Genomic DNA, 19877 nt, shown 5'->3' on the forward strand with positions numbered 1-19877 from the left:
TAGTCCACCCTCGCCGCCGACCATGGCCTAGTAGTCCTCACCCAGAACCCCACTGGACTGAGGAGCAGATCGGGACTGAGGGGCAGCTCGGGACTGAGGCAGCTCGGAACTGAGGGGAAGCTCAGGAGTGAGAGGAAGCTCAGGAGTGAGAGGAAGCTCAGGCAGGTCGATGAATCTACCAGATCCTGGCTGGCTGGTGGTTTCGGCAGATCCTGGCTGACTGGCAGATCCTGGCTGACTGGCAGATCTGGCAGATCCTGGCTGACTGGCAGATCTGGCAGATCCTGGCTGACTGGCAGATCTGGCAGATCCTGGCTGACTGGCAGATCTGGCAGATCCTGGCTGACTGGCAGATCTGGCAGATCCTGGTCGACTGGCAGATCTGGAAGAGTCTGGTCGACTGGCAGATCTGGAAGAGTCTGGTCGACTGGCAGATCTGGAAGAGTCTGGTCGACTGGCAGATCTGGAAGAGTCTGGTCGACTGGCAGATCTGGAAGAGTCTGGTCGACTGGCAGATCTGGAAGAGTCTGGTCGACTGGCAGATCTGGAAGAGTCTGGTCGACTGGCAGATCTGGAAGAGTCTGGTCGACTGGCAGCTCTGGCTGCTCCATGCTGACTGGCAGCTCTGGCTGCTCCATGCTGACTGGCTGCTCCATGCTGACTGGCAGCTCTGGCTGCTCCATGCTGACTGGCTGCTCCATGCTGACTGGCAGCTCTGGCTGCTCCATGCTGACTGGCTGCTCCATGCTGACTGGCAGCTCTGGCTGCTCCATGCTGACTGGCTGCTCTGGCTGCTCCATGCTGACTGGCTGCTCCATGCTGACTGGCGGCCCTGGCTGCTCCATGCTGACTGGCGGCCCTGGCTGCTCCATGCTGACTGGCGGCCCTGGCTGCTCCATGCTGACTGGCGGCCCTGGCTGCTCCATGCTGACTGGCGGCCCTGGCGGCTCCATGCAGACTGGCAGCTCTGGCGGCTCCTTGCAGACTGGCAGCTCTGGCGGCTCCTTGCAGACTGGCAGCTCTGGCGGCTCCTTGCAGACTGGCAGCTTTGGCGGCATCCTGCAGACAGGCAGCTCTGGCGGCTCCTTGCAGACTGGCAGCTCCTTGCAGACTGGCAGCTCTATGCAGACTGGCAGCTCCATGCAGACTGGCAGCTCCTTGCAGACTGGCAGCTCTATGCTAACTGGCAGCTCTATGCTAACTGGCAGTTCTGAACAGGCGGGAGACTCCGGCAGCGCTGTAGAGAAGGAAGGCTCTAACAGCGCTAAACAGGCGGGAGACTCCGACAGCGCTGGAGAGGAGGAGGGCTCCGACAGCGCTGGACAGGCGAGGCGCACTGTAGGCCTGATGCGTGGTGCTGGCACTGGTGGTACTGGGCCGAGGACACGCACAGGAAGCCTGGTGCGGGGAGCTGCTACCGGAGGGCTGGGGTGTGGAGGTGGCACAGGATGGGTTAGACCGTGAAGGCGCACTGGAGATCTTGAGAGCGGTGCTGGCACAGGACGTGCAAGGCTAGGGAGGTGCACAGGAGGCCTGGTACGTGAGACTGGCACCATCTTCACCAGCCGACTAACACGCACCTCAGGACGAGTATGGAGCGCTGACCCAGGTGCCATCAAATCCCCGACACGCTCCGTCGGGCGAATTCCATGTTTAAAACACCAACACAGCAACTCCCTCATTTCTCTCTCCTCCAATTTCCCCATTAACTCCTTCACAGTCTCTGTTTCGTTCACCTCCAACACCGGCTCTGGTTCTGGTCTCCTCCTTGGCTCCTCACGATAAACAGGGAGAGTTGGCTCAGGTCTGGCTCCTGACTCTGCCACACTCTCCCTGAGCCCCCCCCCAAGAAATTTTTGGGGCTGACTATGGGGCCTCCGTCCACGCCACCTTGCTTGCTTCGCAAACTCCATTCTCCTATATCCTTCCGCGCACTGCTCCATCGAATCCCAGGCGGGCTCCGGCACTCTCCCTGGGTCAACCGCCCACCTGTCTATCTCCTCCCAAGAAGTATAGTCCATACTGTACTCCACTTTGGGCTGTTCTTGCCTGTTGACACGCTGCTTGGTCCCTTTGTGGTGGGTGATTCTGTAACGGTTTTCTTGATGAGAAGGAGAGTCGGACCAAATGCGGCGTGTCTATTGCAATCCATGTTTAATGAAGTAACACACTAAACACAAACACTACCAAAACAATAAACTTAACGAAAACCAAAACAGCCTATACTTGTGTAACCTAACACAGAACAATGACATCAGGACACTAAGGACAATCACCCACGACAAACTCAAAGAATATGGCTGCCTAAATATGGTTCCCAATCAGAGACAACGATAAACACCTGCCTCTGATTGAGAACCACTTCAGACAGCCATAGACTTAGCTAGAACACCCCACTAAGCCACAATCCCCATACATACACACCACATACAAAAACCCATGCCACACCCTGGCCTGACCAAATAAATAAAGATAAACACAAAATACTTTGACCAGGGTGTGACACACAACAGAGTGCTGTGCTCTCACTCACTCAATTCTCAGAAACAACACCACTACTGAGCTGTATAACCACCAACCAATGTACAGAAAATCTATCAAATGCTCTTCTCAATAGGTACTCAATGAATATTTAATGAACTGCATGGAAAAGTCACAACTGCCAGATTTCCATCTACAATTGTTGGTTTAATAGCCATCCCACATCAGACAACTGTAAAACAATGTGCAAGGACAGGACAATTATGTGAGGCAGGACAAAAAAGAACAAAGAGTGAAAAGAGAAGTGCTATTTCATTTGGATGCCTACACTGGCTCTGCAGCCCTATGAATTAAGCAGCCCAGCCCAACACTCCTGAGTGGCGCAGAGGTCTAAGGCACTGCATCTCAGTGCTAGAGGCGTCACTAGACCCTGGTTCGATCAAGGGCTGTATCACATCCAACCAGCGCACAATTGGCCCAGCGTCGTCCAGGCTAGGGAAGGGTTTGGCTGGGGTAGGCAGTCATTGTAAAATAAGAATTTGTTCTTAACTGACTTGCCTAGTTATATAAAATAGATTAAAATCCCTGCCTGCTGGGCTGTGATTTGCCCTGGCTGCTCCTGCTTCCTCTCCATCCACACAATACTAGTTCTGCCTGTTAGGATGATTTACCACTTCATTACTAATTGATAATCACCTGAGAGAAACGCTCACTAGGCTGCGAGTGTCGAATTCTGCCCCCCATAATGACTATAGTGACATTGGGGAAACACTCTGTTAGACACAAAGTACAGAAAAAGAAGCCAATGAAAATTAAGCTGGCTTTGAATTATGGCTCATCTACTTCAAGCGGTGCCTGTCTGGGAGAGAGCATTCAGGAGATATTCAGGGGCAGAACTGTCTGGGAGAGAGCATTCAGGAGATATTCAGGGACAGAACTGTCTGAGAAACGAGGACAGCTTTGGGAGGCATTATACTTAACTTGAAATGATCACGCATGTTACATCCCCCAGTTTCTGTGTTGTTGTGGGTTTGTATGTATGTGTATTTCAGGAAATGGATTCCTGGATTCCAGAAGCAGCTGATTGGTCGGCCCCATCGCTGATTGGAGCTCTGACCCCTCCCACTTGTCTCTTCATTACCAAATCGTTCTCCAGCTTGATAAAAGCCAGTGTTCCTTTGTTAGGGAAAATAGCTTATTTTTATGTCCTGTGTTGATTGTTGTGGCGGTCAATAAAAGTTTTGTGGATATCATTTTTTAGCCGCTCCTTCAGAGGTGTGTGTATGCCAATAGGACTTAAGTGTTTTTGGTTAATTACATTTTTCACTTAAAGTATTGGTAATTATTCATTTGTTCCCAGGGTGGGAAGGGGAATGCACCTTGGGAGTGTTTAGGCAAGAGGCCTATGGGCATACATAACTCGTAGTATTTAATCTGTATATGCACACTAGGTAAGACCTGGGCGGACCACCCCCTGAATTTTGGTTAGAGTGCCAGGTGGTGTTTAAAGTTAGGTAAGAAGTGGGAAGGCAGGTAAGGTAGGAGAGGGGACTCTTTAACTTTTACTTTCTTTGCTTTGGTTCCGTCCAGCACGTTCCCCACTTTACCGTGTTAAGAAATAATAAATTCCCTGTTAACTGTATTTTTCTCTACCTCTGTCTTCCTTCCCCACACCTACAATCACATACTTTTTCACTCCACGGTGAGTTGAGATGTAGCAGGGTGTTGCATTCCCTCCTCCAAGAGGTGTACATAACAACGCAGTTCAAAGTGTGGAGTCAGCGAAGACTCATGTTAATCTTAAGAGTGAATAATCATCCTTGGAGTTAGTACTAGGACAAGGCTAAATCTCAGATGTGACTGGGCAGCACAGAGCCTCCAAATTCATCCCTGATAAGACATAACCCACCTACCAGCTGTGAGCATCAATAACACCGGGAGTTAAGTAGCTAAGCAACAGTACATCCCAATTCGCCCCTGACAATGCAGAGCCCACCTATCAGTCATAAGTATCAATACGACTCGTAGTTATGGGGCTAAGTTACATCTCTAATCAGACATGACTGAAGAGACATCCCACATTATGTCTGCTCATGCACTACTTAACTTTACAACATTCTGGGCTCTTCATGCTGCCCTGGTTCCCCCCCCCCCCACCGCAGCAGCCTGCTGCTGGACTAATATTCTGTAATTGTTATTGACATATTGTGGGTAGGAGATAGTAAGAGAGAGGGAGAGCACTATTCCCCCTCCCCACTCCAAAATTAACAGCCCGAAACAGGCTTATCAAGTCAGGGTACGTAGCAACACCGAGCCTCTGCACTGTGGCTCTCTCTGGCTGGCATAGAAGCAGACACTAGCTATGTCAGGAGGGCTGTATTCAACACAGCCAGAAACAATAGGAGCCTCCTGTTTAACATCAATCAAAGGATATTGGTTCTCCCCAGCTCCCCGTTTAATAGATGATAGTGTCATACTAAATAGTGTAATAAATGCCATGAAGTGTACAAATGAATGACAGCACATACTGACCATATACCTGGGCATTTCTCAAATGCCTGTAATAGTCATGAGAATTCAGCTGACGCGCATATTCTATTAGACCAGCAATGCAAAACTGACAAGTTCATTTGTGTCGTGTATTTTCCCCTATGCCTTTAGCCCCCAGTAAGGTACATGCAGATTTCTTCATACTGGATGCACAATAGATTTGATGCACTCTAGTAGACAGGGTTCTATGTTCTTACTTACTGTAAGACCTTGTCATGGCTTTTTCCTGTGTCATTCCATATAACTAGGTAACTACACACACTTTCATATATAAATGTTACTACACACACACACACACACACAATTTCATAATGTTACACACACACACACTTTCATATATGTTACTACACACACACTTTCATATATAAATGTTACTACACACATACACACACTTTCATATATACATTTTACTACACACACACACACACACACACACACACACACACACACTTTCATATATAAATGTTACTACACACACACACACACTTTCATATATGTTACTACACACACACTTTCATATATAAATGTTACTACACACAGAAGCAACGGTAAGTAACAATCCTGTCTGTTAAAAAGTGGGAGTGAGGGGGGGAGGCAGTGGGCTGCATGGTTGTCTGTGCGACATGATAGAGCGAGAGAGAGTGCGAGAAAGCGAGAGAGAGACTGCCAGGTATCTAGTCTGGGTCAGGCCTCCTCTGTTCTGTACCTTTCATCTCTCCCATGTCCAGGGTCTTGCCCAGCTGTTCCAGGAGGACAGCGCGAGCTGCGTTTTTATTGTGCTTCTTGCCGTCGTAGTGCTGCTGCGCCATGCCTGGGTTGTTGAACCAGGCGTTGCATAGCTGGCAGTAGCGGTCTGAGTCCCTGCGCTGCCGAGGAGAGGTCACCGGGGTAGTTTCCAGGGAACTTTTCATCGGACTGGGCGGCACCTCTGATTGGACAGAGAACAAAGACACGGGAGTTATCATCAACATTGTTCAGCTGTTTGACAAAACTCTACCAAAACATAAACAGGTGTTTGTTTTTTTAACCATCAGCTATGAAACAGCTTGTGAACAAAACTTGAGGAAAGTAAGAAGCATGGTAAAGCAAAAAGCTTTGTTGCCAAGTGAAAAAAATAGCAAAATGGGAGGCAACAAATGAGCACTGATAACAGGCATTGCATCACTTTGGCTCTGGCAAGCCTGAAGAAGAAATCCTAAATCATACTTGGCAATCGGAAAAAAGACCCTGCTCTACTTACTGCTGCCTACTTGTGTGCAATGTTCCTTCATGCATGGATGCCACCATTAACGCCGAACAAACATCAAATTGTGCAGCACTGCGTTTTTCGAAATGTGATTTGCTATCAAGATAATCCGTTTTACCACTTGAGCGCTCAGCCCACCCTTCTTAAGTCAACATGTACAGAGGTCCCGTTAGAAGACATCAGATCCCATTACAGACCACTGAGGCACTGTGAGGCAGTCATCATCTCCAAGTGGCAGCTCCTGTGAGTTGCAGTGTAGAAACACAAACGTCAGCACCATGTTCTTCCGCCATGTTGATTATAAGGATAGGCTACAGCATGGTGATTTATGCTCATCTTTATGTCAGAACTTGTACTGTGAAGGGATTTTTTGGCACTGGCTAGTAGACCACAATTTATACTAGCCCGGGTGACATTCTACTAGCCAAGAGTATTTTCTCCTGAAGTGTGTATGAAACACTGCATTATGGAAAGGGTATCAAAAGGGGTAGCATTCAAACAGTATGGGAAATTTGTTTAAAAAAATAAGTACTCAAAGACCACTTTGATAAAGAACCTACTGCCTAAATATAGTAGCAGGAAGTAACAAACTGAGGCACTGGAAACAATGGGAAAGGTAGTGTAGGAAATAGCTTTTGATCTGGAGTGACTACAAGCACACTTATATTTCTTGCCGGTTTGTCACTTGTAGCACACAAAGGCATGTAAAAGTTGATAACAAAGCCCTTGGTTTAGACAGCATCTAATTCAGGCAATTAACTGCTGTAGCAGTAAAGAGGATGTCAGAATGTGAAACTGGGCATGAAGTGGCTGTAGGAGTGTGAAATGAACAGTATATCATTTGTGGGGGATGGTGATGTCAATGGGGTCAGGGAACAAAAAGGAAGCAGAAATGTATTCATTTCAAGAAGAGAGATCTTTTTCAATAACAAGGCAAAGCATTTTCCCTCTTTTCTTTTTGTCTTGCTCAAACAGACATGCTGATCACAAATTTCTTGTCTCTAATTGTGTCTTTCAGCTTCTTTCCACATAATCGAAGAGAAGTGCATCCCTCGAAGCAACATAATTAATGAGTTTCACTTCCACAAGCTACCAGCTTAATGCAATGTGTAATTTTCATTGGCAAACACGAGGCAATTCATCTCGTTTGAATTATGCGTGCGTGTGGCGCAATATTATATATTTAAACAACCTGGACTTAGGGCTAGACGTAACATAGTAAACGTAAATCCGGCTAGGTGGATAACGCTAGCTAGGCTAAGGGTTAAGGTTAGGGTTAAGGTTGGGGTAAGGAGTTACGTTAAAGGGTTAGGGGAAGGGTTAGCTAACATGCTAAGTAGTTGCAAAGTAGTAAGTAGTTGTAAAGTTGCTAAAATGCTGAAGTTGTCCGTGATGAGATTCAAACACACAACCTCTGGGTTGCTAGACATTTGCCTACCCATCCAGCCCGACCAAGCACACTACTTTCGTTTTGCCTTAAGTAACCTTACCAAACGTAACATATCATACTTTTTTGAGAGTCCCAGATTTACCTTTCCTAAGTTATGTCTCGTCTATGAGACCAGGCTGATTATAAAGAACATACATTCTGACAGTTAGGAACAAACATTATTTATGTTGACACTTGATGAAAAATGTTTTATGAAGTGTCACCTTAAAAACAGTGCATTCGGAAATGCCTGTTTCACTTTGTCATTATGGGGTATTCTGTGTAGATTGATCAGGAAACATTTTAATTGAATCCATTTTAGAATAAGGCTGTAACGTAACACAATGTGGAAAAAGTCAAGGGGTCTGAATACTTTCCGAATGCACTGTAAAAAGATCAGTGCTTTATGATATATTTGTACAATTGTGATAGTCTTTCAGTAGAGATGTCATCAACATCTAGCTAAGAATTTACAATCAAACTCTATTACCATGGTATATTCTTCATGCTGGTATTTATTGCTTGTGGTTATCAGCATTTGTCCTTTTGACCATTTCCTGAATAATTTAGAAAGGGCAGCCCTTCATGTCGTTCATAATTGTGACTGTGACATTTCCAGTACCACTAGGCTACCAATCAAAAACTCTCAGATCCCCAAAGCACATTTCATAAAAGCTAATTATTGTCATTAGACTCTTCACGTCAGTTCTAAGTTCAAGTAGCAGGTGTAAACAACAGATTAATTGCACGGCTCCCATGACACTGCAGGTCAACATGGCCAGCCTGTCCTCTTAACAACATAGATCACTTCTGAGATTGGCATTTTGGTCAAATGCCATTTTTGAAAGAAAGAATAACTGCCAAAATGTGGCTGTTATTTTGGTGACAGGAGCCTGTAACTCTTGGGATATAGGTTGCCTACCACCTAACATGGATGTGCAAATCAGGCAGACGCAGAGTGGTTTTGAATATGTGTCCTTGTTGTTACACCACATATATTAACCTTCCCTAGCAGCAGTAACATATTACAGTATCGACTGGGCTGCTCTGAGGTTTAGGGAAAACATCCATCAAAATCAGGCTCAGGGTAAAGGTTGTAATTTTTTTTTTGAAAACTTTAAATAGGCTGCTTGTTGATTCCAGTCCTGACTAGACTAATAAGAAGCAGGAAGTAAAACTCTGAAAGCTAATAAACCTTTTATAGGAATATATTTGTCCTTCATAAATACTGTAACTTTAGCACAACTTCATAAGCAATTCATGCATGCTGTACAAATAAGCAATAGGGGAAATATAGCTATCCACTGGGGCATCAGGACCACACAAAATGATGCACTCTAAATGGAACCCTAATCCCCTAAGCTCTGGTCAAAGTGGGCTTGTAACGGTTTTCTTATGGTGAAGGAGAGGCGGACCACAATGTAGCGTAGTTTCCATTCATGGTTCTTTAATGAAGAAAACTATACATGAACAGACTAACAAAAACAAGAACCGTGCAAACCTAAAACAGCCCTCTCTGGTGCAAACGCAGAGACAGGAACAATCACCCACGAAACACTCAAAGAATATGGCTGCCTAAATATGGTTCCCAATCAGAGACAACGATAAACACCTGCCTCTGATTGAGAACCACTCCAGACAGCCATAGACTATGCTAGAAAACCCCACTAAGCCACAATCCCAATACCTACGAAAAACCCCAAGACAAAACACACCACATAAAAAACCCATGTCACACCCTGGCCTGACCAAATTAATAAAGAAAACACAAAATACTAAGACCAGGGCGTGACAGCGCTACAGTATATAGGGAATATGGTACCATTTGGGACACAAACAAAGTCTCCACCATTACTCATAATCACAGTAATTTCACTTAAAACTGCTCTCTGTGGACCACTGTAATCTCAGATAGGAGAATACAGTCCCAATGACCCAGACCGCTGTGTTCTTCAAAATTAACTTCTGAGCCTTATAGCTTACTCTTAATAATCACCAGCCCTGCGCCATCCATCCAACCCATTCATTACAATAGCAGCCGCCCTATAGACAGGCTAGCTGACAATGTCACAAACAATCTGCACACTTCCTTTTGGGCAGAAGGCAGTGTGTTGTCATGATTCTGTCACTTGTTAAATTCACTTCAATCTGTGTAGATGAAAAGGAGGAGACCGGTTAAAGAAGGATTTTTAAACCTTGAGACAATTGGAGATATGGATTGTGTATGTGTGCCCCTGACAAATTGAGGCTGTTCTGAGGGCAAAAGGGGTGTAACTCAATATTAGGAAGGTGTTGCTAATGTGTTGTACACTGTGTGTTTTTCCCCCAATTTGTGTACGTGTCAGTTTTGTTGCTAAACAACCAACCCATCTATTTATACCCAAAGTCTTTACCCTCAATGGGGGTGGCCCCAGTCCCAATCATCGCTTGCTATTTTTTGGGATGGATAACTGTACTGCCCTGTTCTGTGTGAGAGATCCCATTTTCCATAGATAACTGCACATTGGGATGTAAGCCCTTTCCCACCATTTAGTGCACCATTAAAGCCATACTGTTTCCACCCCTTGTGCGTTTTTTATTTGGGAAGTCAGTAGAGAGGCAAACTCATTCCACCAACCTCTCCCCCAATTCTCTATATGCTTACGGGAACAGTGTGCCATACGTGTGTCACGCCCTGACCTTAGAGAGCCGTTTTATTTCTCTATTTGGTTAGGTCAGGGTGTGATGTGGGGTGGGCATTCTATGTTTTGTTTTCTATGTTTCTTTATTTCTATGTTTTAGCCGGGTATGGTTCTCAATCAGGGACAGCTGTCTATCGTTGTCTCTGATTGGGAATCATACTTAGGTAGCCCTTTTTTTTTTCCCTCTGTTCAGTGTGAGTAGTTAACTTTGTTTGTGGCATTTAGTACTGTAAGCGTCACGGTTGTTGCAGTGTTTTGTTGGTGACATTTTAAATAGAAAGAAAATGGAAGCTCACCACGCTGCACTTTGGTCCACTTCTTTTGATGGCTGTGAAGTAGACCAAGAGGCAGATTCTGTTCTGTAAACCAGTTGGCCAGTGTCAATATATTGATGCACCCACTGTGTAAAGGGCACTTTAAAATCACTTAGAAGGCCATCAATTCTCCAGAGCAGAGTGATATTTATAGGTCCTTGGGATTAAAAAAACAACAAAGGGAGACTAGGGTACCACCGTTAAGAAGACTGATGTGTGACCTTTGCAGCGAAGGACAGCTACGTTGTTGATTGGCCAAGGTAATAAAAAATAAGAACATTTCTTGCTTATTTCTGCCAAATGGCACGTGAGACAGTGTGCATCCCAAATCTCCTTTCCAAATGGCAGCACAGAAGTTATTTAATAGACCTCGTACATAAATGTTTGTTATACTGAAAAGCTTTTTGTTCTTTGATGAGATGTGAAGGTGAATTAATTAAGCTTATCATGCATGTTAGAGTGGCACACCTTGGGTTAAGTATGCAATAATTAAGAAGGTTAGTTAAACTGGCACACTGTATCCTAACTACATTTAGATATCGGGAATTTCAGCTGGATACCATAGTGTTTCTAGAAATTAAAAACATGTTTTTTTGTAAAGATAACATTCATTCTCATTCATTCCCCCCGGGGATGCATAAAAATGTGTGTGTTGAGTCGCATTGCAAACTGATTTGCATGGAATAAAATAGTCAATCAGGAGAGAGGAGAGGTTGAAATGGGCCATTTCTTTTTCATCCCTGAAATAGATTCAGTATGCAAAAAAAACAAACGGCTACAGATGCTAAACTCACGCTGCAGCTCATCTAAAGTGAATGCCAACTAACAACTTCATCCTCTTCATGCTATAGCTTTAGTGTCCAATATGAAAATAACCACCTTTTGCTTAATATAAAAGCAGGAATTCTGTGTGCGCTGAACTTTATTCAGAGCAGGATTCAGCATCTGTTGGATCAAAAAGAGAAGGATCAAAGTGTTCTGATGTCTGTGCAGTTATCTGTTCCTACAAAGCCTTCCCTTTCTGGGATTTATATTCCCCTCTGCCTTATCCCCCTCTGTACGAAAAACTAAATATTTTCTCAATGCACATTTCCACCCGCCTCTGAGAGGGGCGAGACCACTGCAAGCGGTGCAGTCCATGAGAAAAAAACTAAAAACAAACAACGGCACTCCCACATTTCTCAACCTGGTGATGTAAATGTTAGGCAGTAGATTAGACAGAGCCGGTACAGGGGGACTAGGTGCTATATACTGTAGGTTATGATGAAAAGGCCAACTCTGGCCCCTGTAGTGAGGGATTCTTTCGAGACTTTGTAGAATTCTAATGTTTAATACATTTTTTTTTTTACCAGGATAGTCAACTCAGTAAGAATTGCCACTGTTTTCTGGGAATGCTGGGAAAACATGTTATTTTGGAAGTGGTACATGGTATATTGGTATATTGTGGAAGATGGTACATTTCCTGGGATTATATACTGTAATGAATGCCACAGCTAGCATCTAAATTAGATGTAGACACAAAAAACCCAAGGTTCCAAACTTCAGAATGTTCTTTCTGAAAACAATTTCAGTTACCTCTTATGTTCTAAATATCAGAGTAAGAACTCGACAGACACTATTTAAGCTTAGGATCGAACAGCTGAACCGACAAAAACATGGTTTCACCAGTGGTGGTATGAATCAAATAAGATTTTATTAGTCACATGCGCTGAATACAACAGGGATACTTCTGGGACAATGATGTTGATGTGAGCCATGACCAGCCTTTCAAAGCACTTCATGGCTACAGACGTGAATGCTAGGGGTCGGTAGTCATTTAGGCAAGTTCCCTTAGTGTTCTTGGGCACAGGGACTGTGGTGGTCTGCTTGTTGGTATTACAAACTCGGACAGGGAGAGGTTGAAAATGTCTGTGAAGACACTTACCAGTTGGTCAATGCATGCTCGCAGTACACATCCTGGTAATCCGTCTGCCCCTGCGGCCTTGTGAATGTTGACCTGTTTGAAAGTCTTACTCACATCGGCTGCAGAGAGCATGATCACACAGTTGTCCGGAACAGCTGGTGCTGTCATGCATGTTTCAGTGTTCTTTACCTCAAAGCGAGCACAGAAGTAGTTTAGCTCGTCTGGTAGGCTCGTGTCACGGGGCAGCTCTCGGCTGTGCTTCCCTTTGTAGTCTGTAATGGTTTGCAAGCCCTGCCAAATCTGACGAGCATGTAAAAATTGTCTGTCCTCTGTTGCAACACTCACTACCAAGTTTTAAACTGCCTCTGGGAGCAATGTCAGCACAATAACTATTAGTCAGGAGCTTCATGAAATGGGATGCATGGCGGAGCAGCCACACACAAGCCTAAGATCACCATGCGCAATGCCAAGTGTCGACTGGAGTGGTGTAAAGCTCGCCGCCATTGGACTCTGAAGCAGATCGGTTTGTCGAAATCGGTCTGGTAGAAATTGACTCGTCTGCACAGAGCCCTGACCTCAACCCCGTCAAACACTTTTGCGATGAATTGGAACGCAGACTGCGAGCCAGGCCAAATCGCCCAATATCAGTGCCCAACCTCACTCATGGCTAAATGGGAGCAAGTCCCCGCAGAAATGTTCCAACGTCTAGTGGAAAGATTCGCAGAAGAGTGGAGGTTGTTATAGCAGCAAAGAGTGACCAACTCCATATTAATGTCCATGATTTTGGAATGAGATGTTTGACGAGCAGGTGTCCACATACTTTTGGGCATGTAGTGTATCTTGAATATAAGCAGCTCTAGCAGTGGTTGGATGTGTGTGACTAGAGGCGTCATGCACCATGTTCTTTTCTGAGGGGGCACACCAATGTCGACATTAAATATCTTTATAGTATAAGATAGTGTCCTCTATTTTTTGTCTACAAAATGGATGAATCTGAGGTTTCATCAGACTCTGGTTGGGGTATGTGTGCTTCTGTTTGTTCTGTGGGTACAGCACGGATAGAGGATGTGCTCGAAATTGCACCCTATCCCTTTTTGACAAAAGTAGTGCATTATACAGGGAATAGGGTGCCATTTGGGATGCACAGAGAGTGAGGTGCAGATCCTGAGGTTTTTTTGTTTTGCATTATTGGCTGAAGGCTGAAAGGCTGAAACAACAGAGTTTCCCTGGAGACAAGGATCAACAGATGCAGTAATGTTCATTATGTAAGAATCAATAAGCTCAGGCCTCCTGATGCCCTAGTGGATTTATTGCCCTGACATGCTTTCCAAATGGTACCCTATTCCTTATATAGTGCACTACTTTTGGCCAGGGCCCTGGGTCAAGAGTAGTGCACAATAGTGGTGCATAAAAGTAGTGCACAGTAAATATAATAAATCCTTAAAGAAAAAACTATATTTTGGCATTTGTTTCATTAGTCTATTGTTGATATAGTCCCAACATGTTTTGCATGTCAACTTGATTACTGACATGCAAAACATTTTGGGATTAAATAAACAATGGACTAATGAAACAAAAACCAGAATATAGTTTTTGGGTGGAGTTGTCCTTTAAGTGTGCTGCAGCAAGCATCTCCAACCTCTGTCTGCAGAAGACACGATGTAGATTGTCCTGTCGTGCTGCAGGAGAATGGAGGTGTTCTATATTAAATTATCCATTTGTGGAGATAAAATCTGTTTTATTAACTGGTAGTCTACAAGTTGCTTTTCTTTTTCCATGTGAAGTAAGGGTAGGGCTGGGCGATATGGCCAAAATATATCACAGTATAAAAAAGGACTGTCTTTGACAGTATTTCATGTTTTTTAATAATAAAAGTTCTACATTTGCTCTTTGAGTAGTGCGTGACCCTAGGGTGGCAACACGTGCATGTCAATGCGTCTTTCTCCATTCTGATTGTTTTATACTGTTCAATTCAACTTTAACCCCCCAAAAATGTCAGCATTTATCCATTTCTGCATTTCCTGCACTCATTAGAGATAATTTCCACACTGCCACATAGGGCTGCATGATATGGGCAAACAATCTAGGCATTATTTTTAACCAAATGTTGCAATTGTGATTTGACTTGCAATTTAGAGCAAAACACTTGGGTGAACTGTTGGAATCATATAATTAGAATATAATAGTGGGCACTTTGAATACGTTGTTGTTTGAAATGACAATGAATTAAAATGCCATGTAGGAGTTATTGTGATAGGGTAGGAACCAAAGTGTTGATAAGTGTTTCCTAGGGGACCCTATAATATTTGGCTACATTTAATGTTCTCTTAGCTACTTCATGTAGCTAACATGGTGATTCACTAGCTGATGATGCTTTGTTAGGTCCGACGGTCTCTGCGCTAGGAGAAAAGACAGTGGAAGCAAATGCTGTTTGCGGAGCGTGAATATATGTGGAGCGTGAATATAATGGTGAGGTAATCAAGGAGAATTGGAATATTGACCAAAAGAATAGTAGTATACAGTGATGAGAATGTCCTTTCTTATATTGTAGGAGTACGTTTTGTTAATGAGGAGCAGCTGATTGGATTACCAATTTTGAATAATCCATTTGAGATATCCAAACAGGTGGAGAGAATGCTGGGTAAAGTGAAGGCTGTGAGGATCACAAGAAGCGGCCATGTTTAGATTTTTTGTTCCTCTGAGAATCAGATGGACCGTTTGTGTCCTGTGTGTCTCTTCAGAAAAGGGCACCCCCCCCAAATCAAATGTTATTGGTCACATACACATGGTTAGTAGATGTTATAGTGAGTGTAGCAAAATGCTTGTGCTTTTTAAATGTTTTTTTTAACCTTTATTTAACCAGGTAGGCAAGTTGAGAACAAGTTCTCATTTACAATTGCGACCTAGCCAAGATAAAGCAAAGCAGTTCGACACATACAACGACACAGAGTTACAGATGGAGTAAAACAAACATACAGTCAATAATACAGTAGAAACAAATCTATATTTGATGTGAGTAAATGAGGTGAGATAAGGAAGGTAAAGGCAAAAAAAGGCCATGGTGGCAAAGTAAATACAATATAGCAAGTAAAACACTGGAATGGTAGATTTGCAGTGGAAGAATGTGCAAAGTATAAATTAAAATAATGGGGTGCAAAGGAGCAAAATAAATAAATCAATTCAGTTGGGAAAGAGGTAGTTGTTTGGGTTAAATTATAGGTGGGCTATGTACAGGTGCAGTAATCTGCTTTGACAGCTGGTGCTTAAAGCTAGTGAGGGAGATAAGTATTTCCAGTTTCAGATCTTTTTTGTAGTTCGTTCCAGTCATTGGCAGCAGAGAACTGGAAGGAGAGGCGGCCAAAGAAAGATTTGGTTTTGGGGGTGACCAGAGAGATATACCTGCTGGAGCGTGTGCACAGGTGGGTGATGCTATGGTGACCAGCAAGATGAGATAAGGGGGGACTTTACCTAGCAGGATCTTGTAGATGACATGGAGCCAGTGGGTTTGGCGACGAGTACGAAGCGAGAGAGAGGGCGTACAGGTCGCATTGGTGGGTAGTATATGGGGCTTTGGTGACAAAACGGATGGCACTGTGATAGACTGCATCCAATTTGTTGAGTAGGCTATTGGAGGCTATTTTGTAAATGACATCGCCGAAGTCGAGGATTGGTAGGATGGTCAGATTTACAAGGGTATGTTTGGCAGCATGAGTGAAGGATGCTTTGTTGTGAAATAGGAAGCCAATTCTAGATTTCACTTTGGATTGGAGATGTTTGATGTGGGTCTGGAAGGAGAGTTTACAGTCTAACCAGACACCTAGGTATTTGTAGTTGTCCACATATTCTAAGTCAGAGCCGTCCAGAGTAGTAATGTTGAACAGGCGACAGGTTGAAGGGAAGAGCGCCTGGGGAATAGGAGTGGAGCTAGGCACTTCAGGGCCTGGATTCACCTCTACATCACCAGAGGAAAAGAGGAGGAGTAGGATAAGGGTACGGCTAAAAGCAATGAGAATTGGTCTTCTAGAACGTCTGGAACAGATAGTAAAAGGAGGTTTCTCTGGCGATAAAATAGCATCAAGGTATAATGTACAGACAAAGGTATGGTAGGATGTGAATACAGTAGAGGTAAACCTAGGTATTGAGTGATGATGAGAGAGATGTTGTCTATAGAAACATCAATGAAACCAGGAGATGTCATCGCATGTGTGGGTGGTGGAACTAATAGGTTGGATAAGGTATAGTGAGCAGGACTAGAGGCTCTACAGTGAAATAAGCCAATAAACCCTAACCAGAACCGCAATGGACAAGGCATATTGACATTAAGGAGAGGCATGCTTAGTCGAGTGATCAAAAAGGTCCAGTGAGTAGTGAGGTTGGTTGGGGTCACAGCGATTCAGACAGCTAGCCGGGCCATTGGTAGCAAGCTAGCATAGGATGGAGGTCTGTTTTTAGCCACCTTGTGCGTTTCCGTCGGTAGGATTAGTGGGGTTCAGTGTGGTAGAGGGGATCAATCCAATTCGCAAAAAAATATAGATATAGTTATAGAGGCCCAAGAAAAAATAAAAAAGTTCCGACAGTGCAGCAATATCTAACAAGTAATTTAACAATTCCACAACAACTACCTAATACACACACATCTAATGGAATAAGAATTTGGCCACTCCAGGACCTTGAAATGCTTCCTACGAAGCCACTCCTTCATTGCCCGGGCTGTGTGTTTGGGATCATTGTCATGATGAAAGACCCAGCCACGTTTCATCTTCAATGCCCTTGCTGATGGAAGGAGGTTTTCACTCAAAATCTCACGATACATGTCCCCATTCATTCTTTCCTTTACACGGATCAGTCTTCCTTGTCCTTTTGCAGAAAAACAGCCCCAAAGCATGATGTTTCCACCCCATGCTTCACAGTAGGTATGGTGTTCTTTGGATGCAACTCAGCATTCTTTGTCCTCCAAACACGACGAGTTTAGTTTTTACCAAAAAGTTCTATTTTGGTTTCATCTGACCATATGACATTCTCCCAATCTTTTTCTGGATCATCCAAATGCTCTTTAGCAAACTTCAGACGGGCCTGGACATGTACTGGCTTAAGCAGGGGGACACGTCTGGCACTGCAGGATTTGAGTCCCTGGCGGCGTAGTGTGTTACTGATGGTAGGCTTTGTTACTTTGGTCCCAGCTCTCTGTAGGTCATTCACTAGGTCCCCCCGTGTGGTTCTGGGATTTTTGCTCATCGTTCTTGTGATCATTTTGATCCCACAGGGTGAGATCTTGCGTGGAGCCCCAGATCGAGGGAGATTATCAGTGGTCTTGTATGTCTTCCATTTCCTAATAATTGCTCCCACAGTTGATTTCTTCAAACCAAGCTGCTTACCTATTGCAGATTCAGTCTTCCCAGCCTGGTGCAGGTCTACCATTTTGTTTCTGGTGTCCTTTGACAGCTCTTTGGTCTTGGCCATAGTGGAGTTTGGAGTGTGACTGTTTGAGGTTGTGGACAGGTGTCTTTTATACTGATAACAAGTTCAAACAGGTGCCATTAATACAGGTAACGAGTGGAGGACAGAGGAGCCTCTTAAAGAAGAAGTTACAGGTCTGTGAGAGCCAGAAATCTTGCTTGTTTGTAGGTGACCAAATACTTATTTTCCACCATAATTTGCAAATAAATTCATAAAAAATCCTACAATGTGATTTTCTGGATTTTTTTCTCATTTTGTCTGTCATAGTTGAAGTATACTATGATGAAAATTACAGGCCTCTCTCATCTTTTTAAGTGGGAGAACTTGCAAAATTGTTGGCTGACTAAATACTTTTTTGCCCCACTGTATAGTTTCATTTTCCCATTTTGGGTACTTAGGAGATCGGCCACATGAAATCTTTTGTTCACTCTGTGGTCTCTCTCTCTCTCTGCATGAAAATGGGGAGAGAGTCTCCGCCAGGAATTTACGACCTGAGATAACATAACCTGGGTTTAGGAGAGAGGTGAGAGAGGGGGAAGCCACGATCTACACCCAGAAAGGGCCACTTCATGACACAGGTCAAGACCCTGGTGAGGATGATGAGCACGCAGATGAGCTTCCCTGAGATGGTTTCTTACAGTTTTTGCAGAAATTATTCAGTTGTGCAAAGCCACAATTTCAACAGCAGTCCGGGTGGCTGGTCTCAGACCATCCCGCAGGTGAAGAGGCTGCATGTGGAGGTCCTGGGCTGGCGTGGTTACACTTGGTCTTCAGTTGAGACCAGTTGGACGTACAGTATTTCCAAATTCTCTAAAACAACATTGGAGGCGGCTTATGGTTGACAAATTAACATAAAATTATCTATTACTCATTACAATTCATTAAATGGTAATCTGGGGCACCACGGGAAAAGTTTATTTAACGTGTTACCGTTTCCCGAATTATCTCAAGAATATCAGAATATCTCAACATACTATTCATCATCCATCAATCATTTGCTCCTATTTCAGTCGCATTCTGAATGTCGTAATATCCTATAATCTGCACGGACTCCAGCAAATTGTCTTAATTATTTATTTACTAGAGTGAAATTAAATAATCACACAGAAATACATAAACACACGCAGATTATACATTGATTATTACATAATGCAATGAAAAGTCCTTAGTGGACTAACCCGATATGACTGCTGGTTACACAATGAAAGGGGTGCAGAAAGAAAGACAAAGGAATTCAACTATCGTACATACAGTTGAATAATACGCTTATCGTAAATGTGGATATTTAGCACCCTAACAACCGCTCATTCGGTTTTAGAAATGCAAAGTACATATTTACGCTTGTATGTCCTTGTCTCTCTCTCTGTTGAAATCACCCGGTCAGTCTATGACAAATTGTTCGACAGAAAGTCTCTGGTTGTGTACGTCTATGGTTGTCCAACAGAGGTCACCATGTCCTTTGTAGTTGTAGAAGGTTTCCTTTTTCTGCAAGTGTTTGTTAGAATGAATACATCAGACATACCAATGGTCGTTTGATTGAGAAATGTTATTATTTTCTCGTCTTTGGTTTATTTTCCTAGGCTACATTACATGCAGAGCTACAGGAGGTGCATGTCTAGTCCTCTTCTTTGTTGAGTTTCAGAGGGTCTTACCTTTTTCTGGTCTGGTAGAGTCTAACCATTTTACACGTGTAGCCACAGCTCTACGCTTTCTGGTCTCGTAGTTTTAAACCATTTTACACGCCAATAGCAACCCAGCAATGTACAGGTCTAATGTAAATTTGTTTGGAGTCCTTTTATAAACACTCCACTGCCTA

General features: G+C 43.8%; 1 protein-coding gene across 2 annotated transcripts in view; it reads right to left on the reverse strand.

Annotated features, from left to right (window-relative positions):
- The window catches only part of LOC110535096 (zinc finger matrin-type protein 4), a 206560-nt gene that overhangs the window by 44056 nt on the left and 142627 nt on the right, over positions 1-19877 (reverse strand). For both annotated transcript variants that reach the window (XM_036936175.2, XM_090191042.1), the window contains one exon: positions 5738-5959. In XM_036936175.2, coding sequence (XP_036792070.2) covers positions 5738-5959 — 222 coding nt within the window. The remainder of the gene's footprint in view (positions 1-5737; positions 5960-19877) is intronic.

Source organism: Oncorhynchus mykiss, chromosome 11, assembly GCF_057628025.1.
Source record: "Oncorhynchus mykiss isolate SJ-2025 chromosome 11, ASM5762802v1, whole genome shotgun sequence".
Classification (NCBI taxonomy): Eukaryota; Metazoa; Chordata; class Actinopteri; order Salmoniformes; family Salmonidae; genus Oncorhynchus; species Oncorhynchus mykiss.